At 49.3% G+C, this 22,152-nt stretch overlaps 1 protein-coding gene across 10 annotated transcripts in view; it reads right to left on the bottom strand.

Moving 5' to 3' along the window:
* Eps15l1 (epidermal growth factor receptor pathway substrate 15 like 1) overlaps nucleotides 1-19,478 on the bottom strand; it is an 83,041-nt gene extending 63,563 nt beyond the window's left edge. For all 10 annotated transcript variants that reach the window (XM_041674500.1, XM_041674502.1, XM_041674508.1 and 7 more), the window contains exon 1: nucleotides 19,422-19,478. In XM_041674500.1, coding sequence (XP_041530434.1) covers nucleotides 19,422-19,454 — 33 coding nt within the window. In that variant the 5' untranslated portion in view covers nucleotides 19,455-19,478. The remainder of the gene's footprint in view (nucleotides 1-19,421) is intronic.
* Between the last annotated feature and the right edge of the window lie 2,674 nt (nucleotides 19,479-22,152).

Here is a 22,152-nt window from a genome sequence, read left to right as displayed (position 1 = left end):
TCCAGGATGGAGACAGCCTCACACTGAAAGCATCCACTCATCTGTGTAGAAAGCCAAGAGTCCTCCATTCCACACCAATGACACCCCTTGTTCAGCCCAGAACATGCCCGGAAAGTAAGGTTACTTATCGGGCTCTAACTACCACCTCCGTCCCTCACTGGCCTCAACAGGATACCCCTCTATGGGGAGGAAGAAGTCATCTGGGGGAGCAAACTACCCCAGTGAGGAAGTAAACAGCCACTATGCAGCAGTGGGGTCTCACAGAATTGGACAGAGGGGTGGCCGAGGCAGAAGTCTTGTGAGTCAAGACAACCTGGACTATGTAGTGAGACCCTGCCCCCCCCCCAAAAAAAAAGTAACTATATGAAAAGGGCTTCCCTATGTTGGTGTTTTATGGAGGCTGAAGCTCAAATGCAGGCAGCACCAACCCCAGTGAGAACTGGGAGAAGTAACAGTCAAGAAGGGGGCTCCATACTCTGAAGCATCAGGCTGCTATCACCCTGTCCCACAGGGGAGTGTTCTGCCCACTCCCTCTGCCTGGCCAGATGTAGGTGTCCTGCTTGGCCTTCCCAACCACCAGAGCTTACAAGAGGCAAATCTCCTCTTGACCAATGGCCCAGGCCTTGGACATCTAGCACAAAACACACCAGGGTCGAGTGAAGAGAGATATGGATAAGTTAAAGGGTGTCATCCACACAGCTGCAGGGAGACTGAGAGGCTGAGCACTCCTAAGAGGTTTATCAAACCTTCCTTAAGTTGTGGCACACACTTTCAAATCCCAGAACTCAGGAGACAGAGACAGGAGGATCTCTGTGAGTTTGAGGCCAGTCTGATCTACATAGTGAGTTTCAGGTTACTTAGGGATTCATAGTGAGATTCTGTCTTTATAAACAAATAAATAAACTTCCTTGGCCTGGGCTGCCTGTGATGCTAGCGGTCAAGAGACTGAGTCAGAAGGGATGCTGTCCTGTGACTGCAAAAGGATAATCCAGGGCAGGAACCCCAAGCTCTGAACCAGCACTGATCAGCACGAGATCATTTCAGGTTCAAAACAATGCAATTATAATCAGTTTCTCTGGGGGAACCAGGCACCTGTGAGCAGAGCAAAATACCCAGACAATGAGAGGCAGGAGGGAAAGTACAGGGAAAGTACAGAGGGCTGCAGGGGAGAGAGAGGGGGAGAGGTGGAACAGCAGGAAAAGACCTAAGGCTTGGAGCAAATGCTAGAGAAAGAACATATGAAAATGCCACTATGCAGGGTTAGCAAGACGTCTCAGCAGGTAAATGTGCTTGCTCTACAAGCCTGATAACCTAATTTTGAGTTCCAGAACCCATAAGATGGAGAGAACAGACTCCCCCAAGTTATCATCTAACCTCTCCACACATGCAGTATGCATGCACACACATCCATAACTAAATACTTCAGCAAGTCTCTAGAACAACCTCCCCAGAGCAGTAAGACTGACAGAAAGGAGACAGGCTGTTTGTCATGTGTGAGAAAAGGTGCCAATGGCACAGTACCTGCCATAGCTCATCTACCTCACAGGTCTCAATGGTAAAGTCTAGACTGGAAATATTTTCCTCAAGTTTTTGGAGGTAGTTCAATTCCATAGCACCCAAGTACACCAAGCATCCACTCTCAAGACACTGTGGCTCAATGATAGACAGCGGTAGGTTTGGTGCATGACAATGCAATTATTACCATCTGGCTCAAGCTTCCCAAGGGCCTAGAAGTAACAAGAGCCACACTAGAGCCAATGAGTTCAAAACTAACTAATCTGAGCAACACAGAGAGAGCCAGCCCCGGTCAAAACAAAACCCAAAACAAGCAAAACTACCAGATCCATGGTCAAGAGAAACAAAGCCCAGTATCCAGAGAGGCGGCCACAGCCAGGTTCACGAAAGTCTGTTCCACCCCTGGAGCTAGATATCCATCCTGAGAAGCCACAGTCCCACAAGCCTAGGGGTAGGACAACAATAGCAAAGGTTTTATTAGTGCTCACACTGTAATACTGTGGACAGACACAAGGAAGCAGGGCAGATCAGACATGAGCCATGATTCCTCTTATGTCATGGCTTCCTGGGGACACTGAAGTGACACCTGCAGGCTGCCTGAGTGTTCACTGTGACACCACCCAAGCCTCCGTCATGGCCAATCTGTGAAACAAGCATGAGCAAAGACCTCACTCAGTCACAGCCAGCTCATGATAAAGGCAGTGGTCCCCGAGTGAGCTCCCAAGCTAGGACAGAGGCCTCTGGACCCACAGCTGCCACACAAGCTATGCTCACACCCCAATGGGAGAGGCACAGACAGAGAGGAAACAGCCAGATGACAAGGCTTTGAGGGCAAGAAGCTGCAGGGGCAGGCCCACTACACAGCCAGGACATCATAACTGTCCATTACAACATAGCCAACATAGCATCCCATTCACGAGGTCCCTCAGCTTCTCCTCCAGCTGGGTGAGATGGCAGGGAGAGGACATGGTACAGCTTTACACACTGCTACTGAAGCAGCTTTGCAACACCACAAATCATGCGCATTAGAGAATATGGAACATGGCAGCAACTCTGAGGAGGGGGTGCTTTAGCAATCATATCACAGCAACCCTAATCCTGGCAGGATCCTGCCAAGAGCTCCACTCCTCACACCCACACTTTTTTTTTAAAGACTGTGACTCTTTGAGGAGGGTTTATCTCGTGTGTGTGTGTGCGCGCGCGCGCGTGTTCAGTACTCAGGACTGATCCTAGTCTAGCTCTACCTGAACTATGCTCCCAGCTCCTAAACTGGAGGGTCTAGAAGCTCTAAAGCCCTTAGTAGGTGGCAGAATTTATAAATAATAAAAAATTTAAGACTTCTAGGAAAATGTATAATCCACTCTCCTAATAAACAGATCATAGTGGAGCATGACAGCACATGTCTGCCATCCCCAAACTCCCCCAAGTAAGTGGAGGCAGGAGGGTCAGGAGTTAAGGGCAATCTCAGGTTGGTGTGGAGTTTGAGGGAACCCTGGGATATCCGAGACCATCTTACCCCTCCTGATGGAGGACACTGTTCACTCAATGTCTCACATCCAACACTTCCATCTCATTTCATTTTCAGGCAAGGTCTTGGTACATATTCTTGGCATATCTTGCACTCACGATTTCTCTCAGGCGGACCTCAAACCCTCAGCAATCTCCTGCCTCTGCTTCCTAAGGCTGGGACTACTGTATATGCATGCCACCATGCCTGGTCTTGAGCTACTCATTCAATCCTCCTATAAGGCAAGGCTATAGGGCAGACAATATGCGAGCCCATGCAAGCAGTGAGTGCTGAAGTTCCAGGAGCTCCAGGCTGGGAGGCCTTCACTTGATTCTAACTTGCTACAAAGACAGCCCATGTGTAGCAGTGTTGGGTGTGGGACAGTTACATAGGCATGTGACCTGGGAAAATGCACTTTCAAGGCTCCACAATGACGCACTTTATAAAACCAAAGCAGCCGTGATTAGACACTGAGCATACAAAGTCATCTGAAAACAGGTGCAGCCTGCTGCTTCCCCGGGGAGCCCATACCCAATCCTGGTTGCGCTGGGCACAGTAAGAAGGGACAGCCTAGACTCCCATATTATTCAAAGCACAGCCCTGCAGAGGTATGAGTGCCAGTACTATCATGCCAGCCTTACCCCCAGGGCATGCTGGCCTGCATTCCGTCATGTGGCAAGTATGTGGCAGGAAGGAGACTCCACTACATGGGTGTTTGACCCCCAGAGTAACAGCTCTCTCTAGGCCAGGCCAGAGCTCAGGCAGAGCCTGGGAATGAGGAACTTCACAGGGGGGACAACCAGAAAGAGAAGCTGATCATGGCAGTATGACCTGCAGACATAGACAGAGACTCTAGGCTTGGCATGGGCTTCCGAAACCTCAAAATCCAGCCCCATTGACACACTTCCTCCAAAAAGGCCACACCTCTTAATCTTTACAATCCTTTCAAATACTGCCACTCCTTAGTGACTAAGCTTCAGATATGAGTCTATGAGGTCATCTGTATTCTAATCACCACACCTGATGACTGGCTTCACTCCCAGAACCTACACAAAGATGGAAGGCGAGGGGTGGCTCCATATATACACTGTGTCTTCTAACCTCTACACACACTGTGGCAATGCTCTCCCACCACCCATAATAATAAAATAATTTTAAATTAACAAAGAGACAATGCTGGGGCTCAGTGGTAGAAGATCAATGTGTGTAGACAAGGTCCTAGGTTTTATTCTCATCACTTCAACAAATGAGGGAAGCAGAGGAGGGGAAGAGGGAGGAAGGTAAAAATTAGGAAGAGAAAAAAAATGGTTGAGAAAGGCAGGCCATCCCCCACTAGCAATTATGCTGGCAGAACATCCTGATATAAGGTGCCCAGGTCAGCAGGGCTTCAGGGCTCTTTCATACCACACAGCACCATCTTCTGAATGGAACTCAAGTCTAAACACAGAACTCAGCTGTTCCCAGGAGCCTTGCACACACAGTAATGATCTGTCCTGTCCCTTTAAGAGACAAGCCCCATCTACCCCCTCTGCTGAGGCAGACAGATCTTCCCTCCTGCTTGCAGGAAGTCTCTTCTTTCTTTCAGTCTCTTCCCCTCTCCCAACAAAGTTTGTCCTCAGGATTAGGGACATCATTTAAAAGTTGATTATAATTGGTATAGGGTTGGGGGTTAGGGGGGAAATTTTTATAGGCTCAGGGATCTCTTTGGAAAAAAAGGAAATTGGATGGGATAATAGATTAGTGTGAGCTTACTCACACTAATAATAATAGTGAGTAATAGAGTGAATACTTGTGTTATTATTTTAGGCAAGTACATTGGTATAGATTCTCGTATATTGATACAAAGTTAAATTATATTGAATATTGAATACATGCTTCTACCTCTGCTTAAAACATTTTTAATATATTGATATATATTTATCATATTGCAATGTACATTTCTACCTCTGATCAAGATACTTATACATTGTTTACATTTTGAGGTCACTGTCCTCAGTTTTTGCACAGTTGTTTATTGTACAATATTCTAATATGAAGTCTTCGTCTTTAAGTTATATAGTATAGATCTAGCCGGGCGGTGGTGGTGTACGTCTTTAATCCCAGCACTCGGAAGGCAGAGGCAGGCAGATCTCTGTGAGTTCGAGACCAGCCTGGTCTATAAGAGCTAGATTCAGGACAGGCTCCAAAGCTACAGAGAAACCCGGTCTCAAAAAAAATAAAATAAAATAAAACAAAAACAAAAACAAAAAAAAAACAAAAAAACAAAAAAAAGAATTATAGATCCATAGTCATCTATGTTTGTTATGCCTATAGTTAGACTAATCAGGTTCTTTAGCTACATAGAGATTATATTCTGCATAGCTAGGTAATCTTCAACCACTTCAAAGAGCTGTATAATATGGCATTTAAATAATTTAGGGTTCTGTTGAAGTGAAACATGATTGCTCCTGGCAGCACTGATATATTCCCGAGAGAATGTTGAGCACCGAAGACACTCCACTTGGAGCTTGTTTTCTTCTTGGCAAAACTGGCCTTTGGGCAAAGAAATGCCCATGTCCCAACCACTAACAAGGTACATAGTATCCAGAAATGGATAAGCAGGACTGTCAAATCTTGCCAAGACAGGGTAAGACGGTTTTGAAAAATGTCCTGCCTCTGAAAATGGTCCGTCAGTTATTCTAGGCCTTAGCCAAAGCTGTTTGCTTCAACATTGCAAATGAGACTTCGGGTGATTGCCCAGGTAGCCAGTTGTCTCTGTCATTTGTTGCACATTTTGGAAGTTGCTTGATTGCACTTCCTGTTTACTCAAGTAATATTATTTCCCTTCTCGGATCTTCGATGGGGTTGAAGACTAGATAGTTGTAGTTACGTTCCTCTCGTGACTTGTCCAAGTTATTTATTATACAAGACTTAAACTAGGATGGGATAATTATTAAATATATTTGTTCTTGTTGTATAAAATTTTGTATTAGGCTTAGAACTCTCTTATTTAAACAAAAGGGGGAGGTGCTATAGGAAATCCTATAGCCAGTAGTTACCCGCCCACTGGTGTAGTATTACGGGCGGCGGGGCTGCGTTCCCAGCACCCCGGCTGCCTGCCCAGCTAGCTTATGCCCGAAATAACAACACACAAACTGTATTCATTTAATCTCTGCTTGGCCCTTTAGCTCTAGCCCTTACTGGCTAATTCTGATATCCCGATCAACCCATCTCTAATAATCTGTGAGAACCGGTCTTACCGGGAAGATTCTAGCCTAGTTCATCCTGGGTCGGAGCTTCATGCTGGGAGCGGGGCATGGCGTCTCTCTCAGGCGTCTGCTCCCGAGAGGAGAGCTGTCGAGACTGAGCTCACTTCCTCTTCCTCCCAGCGTCCTGTTCTGTTTACTCCTCCCACCTATCCTCTAACCAATAAAATGGGCCAAGGCAGTTCCTTTATTAGCCAATGACCTTCCTCCATCACACTGGGGTGGGGCCTCTTATACTATTTATGCCATCTGCTCTTTTCTGGCTGTGGTGTTCGGTTTCTGATCTCCGTCCAGAAGAGGATTCTGATTTGTGAGTCTACCCCTAAATAAATGTCTATTTCTCAATTCTGAGCTAGTGCGGGATTTCTTTTAAGTGTCCTTCTTCAGTCTCTCTCCCGAAGAAGCAGCTTCTGCCTTCTTTCTTCTCCCCACTTCTTCCCCCCCTCTGGTTCGTGTTCTCTCTCTCTCTCTCTCTCTCTCTCTCTCTCTCTCTCCCTCTCTCTGATCTTCTCCCTTCTCCCCTTACCCCCTTTCCCTTTCCCACCCATAACCCACTAAATAAATATCCAACCTCACTCTGCATGGCGTGCCTATCCATCTCGGTCTCTTAACTGCCACATGGACCACCGCGGTCTCAGGACCCACTGCCTGCCACCGCCTGGGGACCTGCACACGGTCTCATGGCCCACTGCCCACTGTCGCCCTCGGGTATCCACAGCATTTTATTTTTACCATAACACACACACACACAGCTTAGTGAGTTTCCTACCATATTTCATGCAGGCTAGTCCCAGAATGGCAGATGTGCAAGCCTGTGCTTCCTGCCTGTGGAGCCATGTCTGAAGAACTTTTGGGGCACTGCTCATTTGGGATTTCAAGCAAAACAATGCACAGCCTGTATTACAGAACAGAAGTGCTAGCCTTGCTGTCTACTTGGCAAAGTCAAGACCAGTCATGGAGCAGAGCCGGCAGAAGCACATGCACACATTCTTTGCCCTGCTCTGGAGGTGGAACAATGCAGCTGCAGGAGCTGGATCTATGCACCCCAGATGTGCAGGTGTAAGCAACTCCTCCAAACTCCAGCCAAACTTCTGCTAACTGCGGGATCATTCTCAGATTGACACACAAAGCAGAACTAAAATATATGCCTATGCATGTGTATATGCCAGTGTACACAGAGGTCAGAGAACAACTTTGTGAGAGTCGACTCTCATCACCATGTAGGTCCAAGGAATCAAATTCATATTATCAGGTTTGGCAGCAAGCACCTTTAGCAGCCGAACCATCTCATCAACCTTAAAGTTTTAATTTATATTTAAACTTTTTTTTTAAAAAAAAAATGTGTGTTCATGTGTAATTCTATTTCAATTAAAAGCTGTGTATGCAAACATGCCACAGCTTGTAAGTGGAGGTTAAAGAACTCGTTCTTCTCCCACTTTGTGGGTCCTGGGATTGACCTCACGGCTGTCAGGCTTGGCAGCAAGTGCCTTTACCTACTAAGTCATCTTGTTAGCCTCCCTCCCTTTTTAAAAGAATGAATGGTGAAGGGTGCTAAAGATACAGCTTAGTGCGTAAGAGCACATACTGATCTTACAGAGACCTGGGTCAGGCAGCTCACGACCATCTTTAATTTTAGTTCCAGGGACCTGACACCTCCTCTGGCCTCCACAGGCACCTGAATATACATTTCGAATAAATTCATGCAGGAACCAACACACACACAAATAAAAATAAACAAGCCAGAAGAGGAGGAAGAGGAAGCAAGGCTAACGCGCCTGATCACAAGGCTTTCTGCAGCCATGTCATAATGGGGCAGAAGACAGTGTGCACCATGTAGGGCAGAGCAGAGCCTAGATGGACCTGTCTGCTCATTATTATTATGGCATCTGGAGACAGGATGTCACTATGTAGCCCAGACGGACCTCAACTTCCAGCAGTCATTCTGCTTCAGCCTCCAGAGCACTGGAACTGCAGCACCACACTGCCCTGCACGATACCCATGTTTGCAATGCCAGGGGTGGAACCTTGAGTTTGGCACACACTAGCTCCACTACTGGGTCAGACCCTAGCCCTGTTCCAATGGAGTCTAATGAAAAGCACAGCAGGGTGAGATGGCTCAGTGGGTAAAGCCGATTGCCACTAAGCCTGACAACCTGAGTCTGACCCCTACTCCTGTAAGTTGTCCTCTGACCTCTACATACATACTACAGTGTCCCCCAACATAAATAAGTGTGATAATTTTTTTTAAGAAGTAAAAGTCACACCAGGGGCCTCATCTGAAGATTATGAGGGAAGGAGGTGGCCTGGTGGCCAGAAGGGTAGTTTTCAGCACAGTGCTAGAGGAAGCAAAACACAGAACAAAGTGGACCACAGCTGCTGGTCACATTAGTGATTGACATATAAAAGATACAGGTAAAAACTAAAAAAAAAAAAAAAAAATGAGCACAGACTTCAATGTAAAATGTAAAAATACAAAACACTGAGGAGAAAGCACAGGAGACAAATCTTTAGAATCCAGGGCTAGGTGACAGTTTAGAAGCCAGAGCGCCTGCTGCATGCATATAAGACCTGGTTACACATTCAGGCCAGGCCCATCCCAGGCACTTACTGTGCATGCAGTGTCCTGGGTTCCATCCACTGCACTGGAGCAACAAATAAAAATGAATTCTTATGCTGGGTCGTGGTGGTGCACACCTTTAACCCCAGCACTCAGGAGGCAGAGGCAGGAGGATCTCTGAGTTAGAGGTCAGCCTGGTCTATAGAGCGAGTTCCAGGACAGCCAGGGCTACACACAGAGAGAAAGGCCCTGTCTCAAAAAAGAAGGAAAGAAGGAAAGAAGGAAAGAAAGAAAGAAAGAAAGAAAACACAGAGAGAAAGGCCCTGTCTCAAAAAAGAAGGAAAGAAAGGAAGGAAGGAAGGAAGGAAGGAAGGAGGGAAAGAAACTTCCCGAATTCAAATGGGGCTGGAGAGATGGATGGCTCAGTGGTTAAGATCACATGGAACAGAGTAGGAAAATCTTAAGGTCTCACCTGTTCCATCCACACTGCCAGAGCTCAGATTCAAGAGTACAGAGCATCAATTGCTACCAGGTGACCTTGGATCCCAGCCTCCACTACAAGAAATGACCCTAGGTCAGGAGCAGCAGTTTTCTGAGATAAGCCCACCTTCAGACAGCACACCTGGCTCTGCCAGCTCTTCCACCTACCCTAACTGACCTCACTAAGGCAAGAAGTCCCAGTCTGACATGGTGGCACACACCTGTCACCCTAGCACTTAGAAGGCTAAAGCAGGAAGCTGGCTCTAAGTTCCAGGCAAGCCTGAGCTAAAGTAAACAGCTCTGTGCAGGGGTCAAGTGCACTATTCAACAGATGTGGATTCCCCTCCTAGCCGAGCCCTGGTTCACTGGGCAACCCTGGGACAGTAGGCCTCCTCTCTGGATCTCAGTCTCCACACCCCACCACCAAGGCCTTGTGGTCCTCGGCTGTACTGATTCACTCGCTCATCCTATCTACCCTGCTTCCACTCAAGTTTCTCCAACCCCTCTACAAACGATTTCCCCAAAGAGAGGTAAGAGGTAGGCCTCTGGCTCCATTACTCCTCCCCTGCTTGCTTATTCCATCAACATGACAGTGCTCTGAGCTTCATGAAGGACAGTCTAGAGCAAAGAGAACCCAGAATGACAGACAGGGACGGTGTGACACAATGAGGGGATTCAAGGCTGGTGCAAGGATCCAGCAGATCCAGGGCTCTGCAGGAGAGGACGACAGAAGCCAAGTGTCTTGAGACCTGTCACCCCAGCAGCAGGGAGGGCCATGTCAGCAATCATCCAACAACAGCGATGATGTAAGGAGACAGGACTGGGGGCTGGTGTAGGAGTCATCCCAGCAGAAGAGCACCCGCTGAGTAACAAGGCTACAGACCCGAGGGCCAGGAGGACTGCACCCCCACACTGACCTCTCAGACTTAGTGTGCAGAAGGAAATGCAAGGCTAGAGGAGTGGCTGTCACCCTGGCAGAAGCTGAGGTGCAAATGTGATTGTGAGCAGGATGCCATTAAAGCGCTGGGGCAGTAGAAAGGAAGACTCTGCTCAGAGCAGTCTTCTCAGAGTCTGTCTAGGGGACAGTCAACACATACCAAGTGAAACTACTCAGAAGCCGAGACTTCAGACACAGCCCACCACCCAGCTCAGAGACCATCCTCTCCCACTCTGCCTGTGCTTGAACAGCACCCTGGAAAGCCTGGAGATAGTCACCCCAAATGGCACCTTAGCTCAGTAGACTTCCGGAGTAGCCCACTCTGCACAGCACTCTCTCTCAAGGACACCCTGGCCTTAAGAGACTCCTTTCCTCCATGGCCCTATGGCTGTTACCTTACATCTTCCAGCTTGACTCCCCTGCCTGGTCCGCTGTCCCCTACCTGAACTCAGGTCCTAGGACTTGAGTTTGAATGCATCTGACCTCCTCCTGGGGTGCTTCCAATCCGCCGGGACTCCTCGATCCCACCCTGAGCTTTGCACCTTCCCACTCTGGACAACCACTGGTGACATCAATAACCCTGGTCACTGGCCAGCTACTAGCTGAGTCCTTAGACAGTAGGCCCTGAGCTCCAACATCTTGAGCTAAGGCCCATCAGTTGACACAGGCACAGGAGTGCACTGGCTGGGTGAGAGGACCAGGATCAAAGTGTATCTAGATAAGAAAGAGTGAAACCCAATATCCCCTCTGCCTGGCCCACTTGCCAGCACAAAGCCTCTCCTCTACTCAGAGGCCTCACCATTCCAAGGCAAAGACACACCACTGCGGACCAGGCAGAGGAAAGACTAGAGGAGAAAGTTTCCAGTCTCAGGTCCAGTCTCTACGGAATGCCATCGCAATGACAGAAAACCCTAAGACTATGCAAGCTAATGCACTCACCCACAAGCTCACAGAGACACATCCACCACCACCCCTCAGTCACACTCACAGCAGTATTCTCTCCTTCCTTTCCTGCCAGCTGAGGTCACCACACATCCAGGCAGTGTCACAAATTATTGCTATGCTGAGTGATGTGACTGGCTGTTCTCTGCCTCCCTTAGCCCCATAGCAACACCAGGCACATGCCTGCCACTAAGCTATGAGCCCTCAAGTGAAAGAATCCAGCCTGGGAGAGGATACCAATCCAAGATACAGGGTGCTCAGCAGACCCAGCCGGCCCAGACTCCCAGCCCCACCCACAAGGTTCCAAAGCTCCCAGGAGTGATGGGGACAGCCTTAGAGATCCTTCCTAAGAACCAAACTTAGAGGCAAATGCCTTTCAGACCCCACCAGGTACAGCTGCATCTAGGACTCCAAGAGAGACAGGGAGGGGACCTGAGGGTTCATCCAGCCCAATGGGGGCAATAATGTTGCATAAAATTGCAGCCACACGCCAGCCTGAAAACTGGCTTCTCTTAATCCAAAAAGAGCATGCTTTTCAACTTTACATTTTCCAGCAAAGATAAACGTTCTAACATGGGTGAGTCGGTGGCTTCCATTTCCAGCACCAGAAAAATAAGGTCTGGGGGCAGGGGAAAGGGTAGGCTAATTTCCTGTGATGAGGCCCTCTCCATCCTCCAAAGAGTTTGTAAAGCAGAGGTTAAGAGGTGTCCCGTGGCTGCCCTGGAGCACGGAGGGGCTAGCCTCAGGCTCTGGTCTGCATAGGCGATGGCTACTTCTTTCATTCATCTGTTGAATGAGGGGATGAGCATGAGCACAGCACTTGTGGAAGTCAGAAAACAACTTGTAGGAGTTGGGTCTCTCCTTCTATCATATGGCTTCCAGAAGTGAACTCAAATCATCAGGCTTGGTGGCAAGTGTCTCTACCCAATGAGTCATCTCACAGGTCCCCACAGCTACTGCTTCTCTTGACTACATCCCTTCCACGAGCCACCCCACTGCTCTTCCTGAAGCCCTCTGACCAGCTCCTCTGCCACTGCACATCCAGCATTCCCTGTGGCAGTGCTGGCCCAAACACAGCCCCACCCAGTATTTCTCACATTCCCTAATAGCCTGGCAGTTAATATCAAGGCCCTGGGATACAGGATGAGTACAAAGCACTGGCAGGAGAGGCAACATATATATCATGTGTTGCTGTGACCACCCAGCTACTCAGGAGACTGAAACATGGAGATGAAACTTTGAGGCCAGCCTGAGCTACACTGGGGGGGGGGGGCTGCCTCAAAATATTTTTTTTTAAATTCCAGGGCTATATAGTTCAGTTGCTAGAGCACTATCTTAACATGCATAAGGCTGTAGCATACACCCTCAGCACTACATACTATGGTCATGGTGGTGCACACCTGTCATCCCAACACTTGGGAGGCAGGGGAAGGGAGACCAGACTGCAAGGCCATCCTGCTCTCCAGTAAGTTCCAGGCTAGCCTGGGCTCCATGACAGCCTGTCTCAAAAGATGTTTGTTTGTTTTTTTTTAAATGAGACAGAGAGAATGCAAGAATACAGAAATCACAAGCAGGCATGCGGCAAAGCACAGGGTGTCCATCACACCAGACAGTCATTTGTGAGAAAAGACTCCCTGAGGAGACAGCCCAGCTGAGGCAGAAAGAGCAGGTGAACAGAAAGAAGGGGGGAGGAGGGGTAATCCAGATAGGCCACTGCAGGTGCAAAGGCCCCTGGGCAGCCAACGAGGCAGGCAGTGCTAGGAGATGGGAACCCTAGGATGCTCTCCCCCACATGCTGATGAGCAGCAGTCCTTCTCAAGCAGGGCTTCTTATGCCTCTTCCAGCTTTCAGTCAGTAAGATGCAGGCCTGGCTAGAAACAGAAGGTGAGAGATCTTCCATGCAGCAAGTAGCAGGAGTCAAATGTGTAGCATCGATGTTTCTGGGATGGAAATCAGAGGAAAAGCACTTGCCTATAGAATACATGAGGCACTGATGCTGATTCAGACCCTAGCACTCTTACACCAAACTAAGCGTGACAGACTGTGTATCAGCCACAACAGCTAATGGCTCAAACTCCATGGGGAGTGGAATCCATCATGCCCTAGACCACTGGAGCCACCACCCTGCCCATCAGCAAGCTATGACCTTGCCTGAGGACAGTGGGTAGGTGTCACTCCACTGCAACCCTTGGCCTCAGGCCAGCTCTAGACAAGCAGCCTCCTGTCAGCCTTTTGTCCCAGACTCATCTGCAGTCCAGACACACCACGTCCTATTTACCAAACACCTTCCTCCTTCTGTCCCTAAGTTACCCACAGTCAAAGAACATGGAAGGCAGGTGCCGTCAGTCATGCCAGCACTCAGGAGGTGAGGAGAGAGGATGGCAAGGCAAGTTCTAGATGAGACCAGGTGATAAACCTGTCTTAACCCTCTCCCCCAAAATGTACACAATGTACACAAAATATTGAAGACTACCAGATGGATGGTTCAGCAGGTAAAGCCAAGCCTGGGGCCACTTGTCCTCTGACCACACACACAGTAGTGGCACACTCATGTCCACACAAACACACACAAATATGTAAATGTTTAAAAAAAAAGTACAAGGATATAACAAGCAGATGCTCTGAGAAGCAGTTACTGCAGGCAGCCGGTGACACCTGTGTCTGATACCTGGAAACAATCCTTCCAGGACAGGAAACCGCAGCACAATAAAAAGCTGGTCAGAGAGCCCGGCCAGGTAAAAGTGCCAGGCACAACCCCAACCAGGGACCAGATGGCTCCGACTCACTTTACCCCTCTACACAGTAAACAACCACAACAATGACCAGAGTGACCCAGATGATTAACCCAGCAACCCACGATACAGCCGCTCCCCTCTTCTCTCTCAATGTGTATTGGCTTTGTTAAGTCAGGTTTAAACTACATAGTCCTGCCTGACCTGGAACCACACAATCCAGGTTGTCCTTCAATTCACAGAAATCCTGCCTTTGCCTACCTAATGCTGGCTGACAGGCTGCCTGCCTAGACCCACTGCTTAGAACGGTGTTCTAGAGGGGCACTGGCTGCTCCAGGGAAGCCAAGCTGAGGAGACTAACATGCAGCTGTGCATCATAGCTGGTAACACAGTCTAGAGGTCTCATCAGAAAGTGATGCTCAGCTCCCCAGAGCATCTCAGGCAAAGACAGGCACTTGGCTCCTAAAAGCAGCTAACCCAGGCTCAAAGATGGGCATGGGAATGGGGGGGGGGGGAGGCGCTGAGGAAGGAAGCATGTGATCTTGCTTGGGAGGGCCTCAGGAGTCAGCAAAAAGCAGGCAACAGAGGTCAACAAAGCAGCCAGGGGAGTACAGTTTTTCCAGGGCCATATCTGCCCCAGACCCCTGCTCTTTGTCCATCAAGGCATACTGAACAGTCACCAGCCTTTTAGAAAGATAACACAGGCACAAGGGGACAAATGAGGGTCCCCAGGCCCTCAATGTTCATTCCAGACACACTAGCCTGGCTTAGAGCTCTGAACAAGGTGACCAGCAGGCTGTATAGAAGAATGGGATGGTGGTGGGGCCTCCTCAGTAGGCAGCTGTGGGTCAACTCCAATATGGCACCCACAGGTATGGGACCTCACAAGTCACCTGACTACTGCGGTCTCAGCTTTTTCCCATGCGATAAACAGTCTTTCTAGACGGGCTGGGGGATAGCTTGCCAGTAAAGCACCACCTGCCAAGTGCAAGGGCCTGGGTTTCATCCACAGTCCTGGAAACAATCAAAACCTACAACCACAGTACTTGGTTCAATAAAGTGTCCCCAAATCCCCTAGAAGTAAGATGTGAAAGCAGGTGCTTTCCTCCAGTCTGCAGTACCTTCAGTATGAGAGTGAGGACTATGAACAGCAGACCCACAGAAGGAGCGGGCAGGATGAAATCTGAGGCCCAGCAGGGCAAAAGGGAAGTCAGAAGTCTCTCTGCGCCACTATAGCACCAGCAACAACAGAGCCTGCTGGTGAGTGGAAGACAAGGGTCAGAACAAGGCGAGTAGTCAACAAGGCCAAGTGGGCCAGAGCGGAGCAGAGTGGGACTGGGGTGCTGGCTCACCAGTCCAGACTCACTTTGAAGGGCCAAGCACTTTACCAGAGCTACTCCCTATCCCTCTGCTACGAGAATGAGAGTAATGGAAGGTTCTGGAGCAAGAGAGTGGCTAGAGATCCTACAGTAGTGTTAGGAAGAAAAGAGGGAAATGAGACTGATGCCCCAGAGAATTGCAAGGCTCAGGAAGTGGCCTATTCCAGAGTCCAGCAGGCCCCAAAGCGGTGGCGGAGTGTGTCAGGAGCATCTGCTGACGGCAGATTTAGAGGGCTGGGCATGGAGGCTGGGACCAGAAGGCAGAGAAAAAGAAGGTAGACAGAGAGATGGGAGATGGCAAAAGCCCCTGACCAGAGAGGAGGAAGCTAAGTAGACAAAGGAGGAAGCTGTGCACAAGGCCTCAGGCTCTGCCCCAGCACCTCTGAAAGAGCAAGGGTTCCTGGGTTAGGGAGAGCAAAGTGGAGGCTGGGTTTACTGGCACTCATGTGCAATCTGCTGGGAAGTAGAGGCAGAACTGCACATCCCGATGGCCAGGGTGGTGTTGGGAAGGAAGACAGAGGATAACAGGAAATGTCCTCTGGGGCTGGTGGAGAAAGAAGAGCAGTGGACTTCCACTGGTCCTATGGCTGGAAGCTCAACCACACCGAAGTCTTCTGTTCAGAACACCTCAACCATCCAAATGGTATCCCAGAATCCTCCCCTTGATTTCCCTGGGATCCTATGTGAGCTCCGAGGCTTGGCTCTAAGGACCTTGTCTTACACCTGGGTCTGAGCTTCAAGGGCAGGCACAGTGGGCTAGAAAGATGGGTGGTTCAGCCTTTAAGAGGACTTACTGCTCTTACTGAGGACCTAGGTTCAGTTCCCAGCACCCACATGTAACTCCGGTTCTAGTGAAGCCAACACCCTCTTGCCTCCATGAGCACCTGCACAAATGTGGTATAATTAACTCAGGCACGCACCCTCCCCCCCCCACACCCACATACATATAAGCAAATAAATCAAGGCAGGGAAAGGTATAGAAGCTGAGCAGGTGGCTCATACTGTAATCCTAGTACTTAGGATGGCGAGGCAGGAGAACTGCCAAGAGTTCAAGGCCAGTTTGGGCAACTTAGTGTCAGAGAGATAGTTCATTAAGTAAGGATGGTTGTCACCAAGCCTGACGACCTGTTTGATGTTTAGGACCCATATGATGGAAGTAGAGGACCAACTCCTAAGTTGTATTCTGACCTCCACACACATAAATGTAAGGACTGCTCAGTAAAAGTAATTATCTAGTGTGCATGAAACCCTGCACTCAGCCCTCAGCACACTGCCCCTATAGGAGCAGGCAAGGGAGTTGTGAACCAGGCCTTCTGCTAATAAGGGGATAGGGTGCAGTCAGGTATTATCTGTGATCACAGTCCTCGAGGCTGAGGCAGGAGAGTCAGCACAAGTTTGGGGCCAGCCTGAGCAACCAGCAAGACTCTGGACTCACATGGAGAATCAACACAGAAAGCTGCCTTCTATCCACCACATGCACCATGGCACACACTCCTACATACATACACAAACAATAAACTAATACAAAAATAATATTAAAATAATCAACACAAAAATACAAGCATGGACGGGAAGCAGTTTAGAAGGTATAACCTGAACTTGTGAGCCACAGCAAGCTAGCATCTCCACTGCTGGTTCAGCTCCTGTTCCCACCCACAGCTCATCCCACACAGGGAAGAAAAGCCACGTGGGGACTACTACCCACTTGGACGACACTTCCTGAATGCTGGACCTCTGAGCAAGTAGCCTGTCCTCCCACTGGTGACAGGTCTGACACAGACACAGCAGATAAACAAGCAACTCTGAGGACTAAAAAGAAGACTATGGGGTCGTGTGAGGCACACATGGCCATGTGCCATGACTAGTAAAGGCCTCTGGGAAGGATGACATCTGAGCTGCCACTGAAGGAAGGGAAGGAACCAGGAGCCAAATCACAGAAGAGGAAAAGGTTAGAGTACTTCAGGAAGGAGGAACAGCCCTCAAGGACACCATGACAGCTGGAATATTCAAGGAGCAGAAAACTGGCCACAATGTGGTGCCACAGAGCATGTGGCAGGCAAGTCAGAATCTGGTGCTCACCGGTAAAAAGAGAATCAGGATTCTATTCCACAAGGTTCTAAGGTGAATCTCGTGAGCTGACTCATGTTTTCACGTGGGTCACATAGCTGTGACAAAACACCATTCTACGCTGCAGCTACTTTATCAGTAAATCAGAAGCAGGGTCTCTGGAGCACTAGCTGAGAGTCAACACCACGCTTAGCCAGGAACCTCCTCCTTAATATTCTGGTGTTTTGGAAAAATTGACAGCATGTACCCAACTCCCACGCACTCAATAACCACCAGCTACTACCATGGCCCAAATTTAAAAAAAAAATCCAAATTATGGCCAATGTCAAAATCAGAAACTTTAAAAAGACCTTCTTCCAAAAGCCAGAGGTAGTGCCTGGGCTAGAGACAGTTCGGTTGGTAAGATGCTTGCCCTGATTCATGCCCTCTCCCCAGAGTTCACACAAATACCACATGGTGACATGTACTTATAAGTGCTGGGGAGGTAGAGAACTGCTTGCTAGCTGGACAGACTGCCATAATTGATGAACTCCAGGCCAGTGAGAACTTGTCACAAAAGAGGTGGACACTCAAGGTTGTCTTCCGGTCTCTGCAAACATGAGTGCACACATACACACACTTTTATCAAGAAAGCACAGCCAAGAGCACTCACTCCTTCAATGGGCTTAGCAGAGACATCCCTTCCAAGCCTACTAACAATGATACCTCATGTCCAGGCCACATCACCTGCAGTCCCAACTTGGAAGCCTAGAGAAGGAGGATGGAGTGAGACCAGGAACTGGAAACTGGAAGCCAGGCTCCATATTAACACATATCTCACATCTGCCTGGTCCTTAACCATTTACAGAACACATTCACTGGTGCTGTAAAAACGCGTTAATTAATAACCCCTGGTCGCCACACTGTTAATTGTCAGAGCTGCTGAGCGGCTACTGCTTGCCTGTAGGGCTTACAACCCTGCATTTCTTTCTCGGGCAGCCCAGCTGAGCCGGCACACCAACCTGCCTATCAGTTCCTACCGACTTTGGCATTCATACCTGCAGTGGTTTCTAGTCCCAAGCACCCAAATTTAGCGATGGGAACAAAAGAGCTTCAAATTAGGCATAGTTCTTCACCTTCTCCTAACGCGTTTTATAGCTCAAATAGGTAATTGATGTGTGCTGAGGCCAAGAAGCTTGCTTCAAGGACACTCAGGAAGAGGAAGAGCTAGGGTCAAGATCTAAACATAAGGTGTTTCCTCACTGGTAACCATGACTCCATGCAAGATGATTCTAGCAAAGGGCTTGTAATACGCTGTGGGGACAAACGGGTAATTTGGCAAATTAGCAGGACAGGAGTACTTTCTAATTTTTATGGGTGTCACCTCCAGTTGACCAGCGACCTTGTCAGTGAGAGACTGCTGCGCTCCCAGCACCTGACCCCACGCACGTTAGAGGGGCTGAAGAATGAATGAATGACTCTGCTAGAAGCACAGGGGCTTTCTCGTGGCTTTTCTGGACATCCCTGTGACGTCTGATGCTCTTTAAAAAAAAAAAGAAGAAGAAGAAGAATAGGGCGACTGGGACGCAGACGGGCGCCCACCGTAGGGGCGTGGGATCCGCGCTTTTCGCAGCGCACAGGGGCAGCGGAAGCGGCTCCCTGGGGAAGGAGGGCTGGGCGGCCGGAGGCGTCCCGGATCCCCGCGCGGCTCCACGCAAGGACGCCATCCGCCCCGACGCCCGACCCCGCAGGAGACAAAGACTGCCGACTGGGCCCACCGCCCTCGCCCACCTCCGCGGAGACGAAGCGCGACGCGGTTCACAGGCCCCTGCCAGCCTGGCCGGGCCCCGACGGAGCAGACACGCGCGGCGACCGCGCCCCGTCACCTCTTCGGAGCCTCTCGGAGGGTCGCCGGGCGCGAGAGTCCGCGGGCCGCGCCGGCCTGTCACCTTCAGAGCCGCCCGAGCCCTCGGCGCGCGCCGTCGCCGCCGCCGTTCCCTGGAGCCGCGCTTCCGCGGTGCCTCACCCTTCCCACCGCACCAGCCGCCTGCACCGTCCCGCGGCGCGCCCCAGCACCATACCTGCTGCGAAAGGGGGACGAGCGGCGCCGCCATCTTCGTGCGGACTCGGCCTCCCGAGTGCCGAAGGGGCGGGGGCGGAGCCGTGCGTGCGCACTAGGACGAAAGAGGGCTGTGTTGCGCGCGCAGCCCGGCCAGAGCGATGACAGGCCTGAGGGCTGGAGGACGAGAGTACACATGCGCAGATGGGAACCCAGGGCCTCACGTGAGCAGTTTTGCAGTAGAGGGGCGAGGCCTCCAGCGTAGTCTGTCTGGAGGGGCGGGGCGATTCTGCTCGGGGCGGGGCCTTGATGGACAGGCTCTGGCGCGTAGTCTAACTGGAGTGGAGTGGGATGGGCACGATTACCATCGAGGGCGGAGCCTACAGCCTATAGTCTGGATCACCGCAGTCGTCCAGAGTAGACCTGCTAGTGGGGACCAGGGGCGGGGCATCGGGAGCACAGCTGGCCCGGAGTGGGCGGCCTGGGGGCGTGACTCGCGTGCCTAGACTGATTGGAGTGGAAGGAACGAGCCCGGGACGTGGTGTAGGCAGGTTCTGAGGGGCAGGGACACCAAAGGGCAGTAGGCCTTCCTACCAGGCTGCGGGCCTCCCTGTGGGTGGAGGGCTCGCTGCTGGGGATGCTCTAGGCTTCTCCTGTTCCTAGCCCTCTGTGCGCCACCCAGTCAGGGTCGGCATCTCGGAGTTTGGCTAAACTCAGGCTCCGTCTTAACCTCTCTACTCTAGCAGCGCCTACTAATGCTTAGGGTTTACTGAATTTTTCCCAGGAACACAGGAACAGACAAAGTACCACGACACCCAAGTCCAGCGTGGGCCCTGTGCGGTGTCGGTATAACCCAGTGGACTTACTAAACAGACTTGCAGACTTGGTTCTGATTCTGTTTGCAGATGTGGGTGTGGCCTGACAGTTTGGTTTGAGGTTCGTTTTTGGTTCCTTTGTAATTAATGTATGTATGTGTGTCTGCTACATGCACGCCAGTGCCTGCCGAGGAGAGAAGAGGTTGTTGCATGCCCTTGAGATGGAGTTAAGAGCACCTATGAGCCTCCACGTGTGAGTGGGAACCGAACTTGGGTCCTCTGGAAAAGCAACAAGGACCTTTAACCAATGAACCATCTCTTCTGCTACCCTGGCATTTTTTAATATTACATTTTAATCAAAAGCACTATACAAATTCAATGCAATGCCCATCAAAATCCCAGCAAAATTATTCATAGACCTTGAAAGAACAATACTCAACTTCGTATGGAAAAGCAAAAAACCCAGGATAGCCAAAACAATCTTGTACTTCTGGAGGCATTACAACCCTGACTTCAAACTCTACTACAGAGCCACAGTACTGAAAACAGCCTGGTACTGGCATAAGAACAGACAGAAAGACCAATGGAACCTAAGAGAAGACCCAGATATTAATCCACACATCTTCAAACACCTGATTTTTGACAAGGAAGCAAAAAATATCAAATGGAAAAAAGAAAGCATATTTAACAAGTGGTGCTGGCATAATTGGATTTCAACATGCAGAAGAATGGAAATAGACCCATGTCTATCACCATGCACAAAACTCAAGTCCAAATGGATCAAAGACCTCAACATAAAGTCAGCCACACTGAACCTTATAGAAGAGAAAGTGGGAAGTACACTTGAACACATTGGCACAGGGAACCACTTCCTAAATATAACCCCAGTAGCACAGACACTGAGAGAAACAATTAATAAATGGGACCTCCTGAAACTGAAAAGCTTCTGTAAAGCAAAGGACACGGTCAACAAGACAAAACGACAGCCTACAGAATGGGAAAAGATCTTCACTAACCCCACATCAGACAGAGGTCTGATCTCCAAAATATACAAAGAACTCAAGAAATTTGACACCAAAAGATCACATAATCCAATTTTAAAAAATGGAGTACAGGGCTTGGGGGATGGCTCAGAGGTTGAGAACTCTCAACAGAGGAATCTAGAATGGCTGAAAGACACTTAAGGAAATGTTCAATATCCTCAGTCATCAAAGAAATGCAAATCAAAACAACTCTGAGATTCCATCTTACACCTGAAAGAATGGCCAAGATCAAAAACACTGATGACAACTTATGCTGGAGAGGTTGTGGGGAAAAGGGAACACTGTTCTCAGAAAATTAGGAAACAACCTTCCTCAAGACCCAATAATACCACTTTTGGGTATATATCCAAAGGATGCTCAATCGTGCCACAAGGACATGTGCTCAACCATGTTCATAGCAGCTTTGTTTGTCATAGCCAGAACCTGGAAACAACCTAAATGCCCTTCGACTGAAGAATGGATAAGGAAAATGTGGTACATTTACACAATGGAAAACTACACAGCAAAAAAAAAAAAGCTTGAATTTTGCAGGAAAATAGATGGAACTAGAAAACATTATTTTGAGTGAGGTAACCCAGACACATGAGGACAATTATCACATGTACTCACTCATAGGTGGTTTTTAAACATAAAGCAAGGAAAGCCAGCCTACAAACCACAATCCCAGAGAACCTAGAAAACAATGAGGGCCCTAAGAGAGACATAGATCTAATCTACATGGGAAGTAGAAAGTATAAAAAGACAAGATCTCCTGAGTAAATTGGGAGCATGGGGACCTTGGGCAAGGGTTGAAGGGGGGAGGGGAGAGGCAGGGAGGGGAGCAGAGAAAAATGTAGAGCTCAATAAATATCAATAAACCAAAAAAGAAAAAAATAAATATCAATAAAAAACACCA

Source organism: Microtus oregoni, unplaced genomic scaffold (genome assembly GCF_018167655.1).
Source record: "Microtus oregoni isolate MIOR12 unplaced genomic scaffold, Mior012 000025F_ref0000491, whole genome shotgun sequence".
Taxonomy (NCBI): domain Eukaryota; kingdom Metazoa; phylum Chordata; class Mammalia; order Rodentia; family Cricetidae; genus Microtus; species Microtus oregoni.
This window is presented reverse-complemented; position numbering and strand designations above follow the sequence as displayed.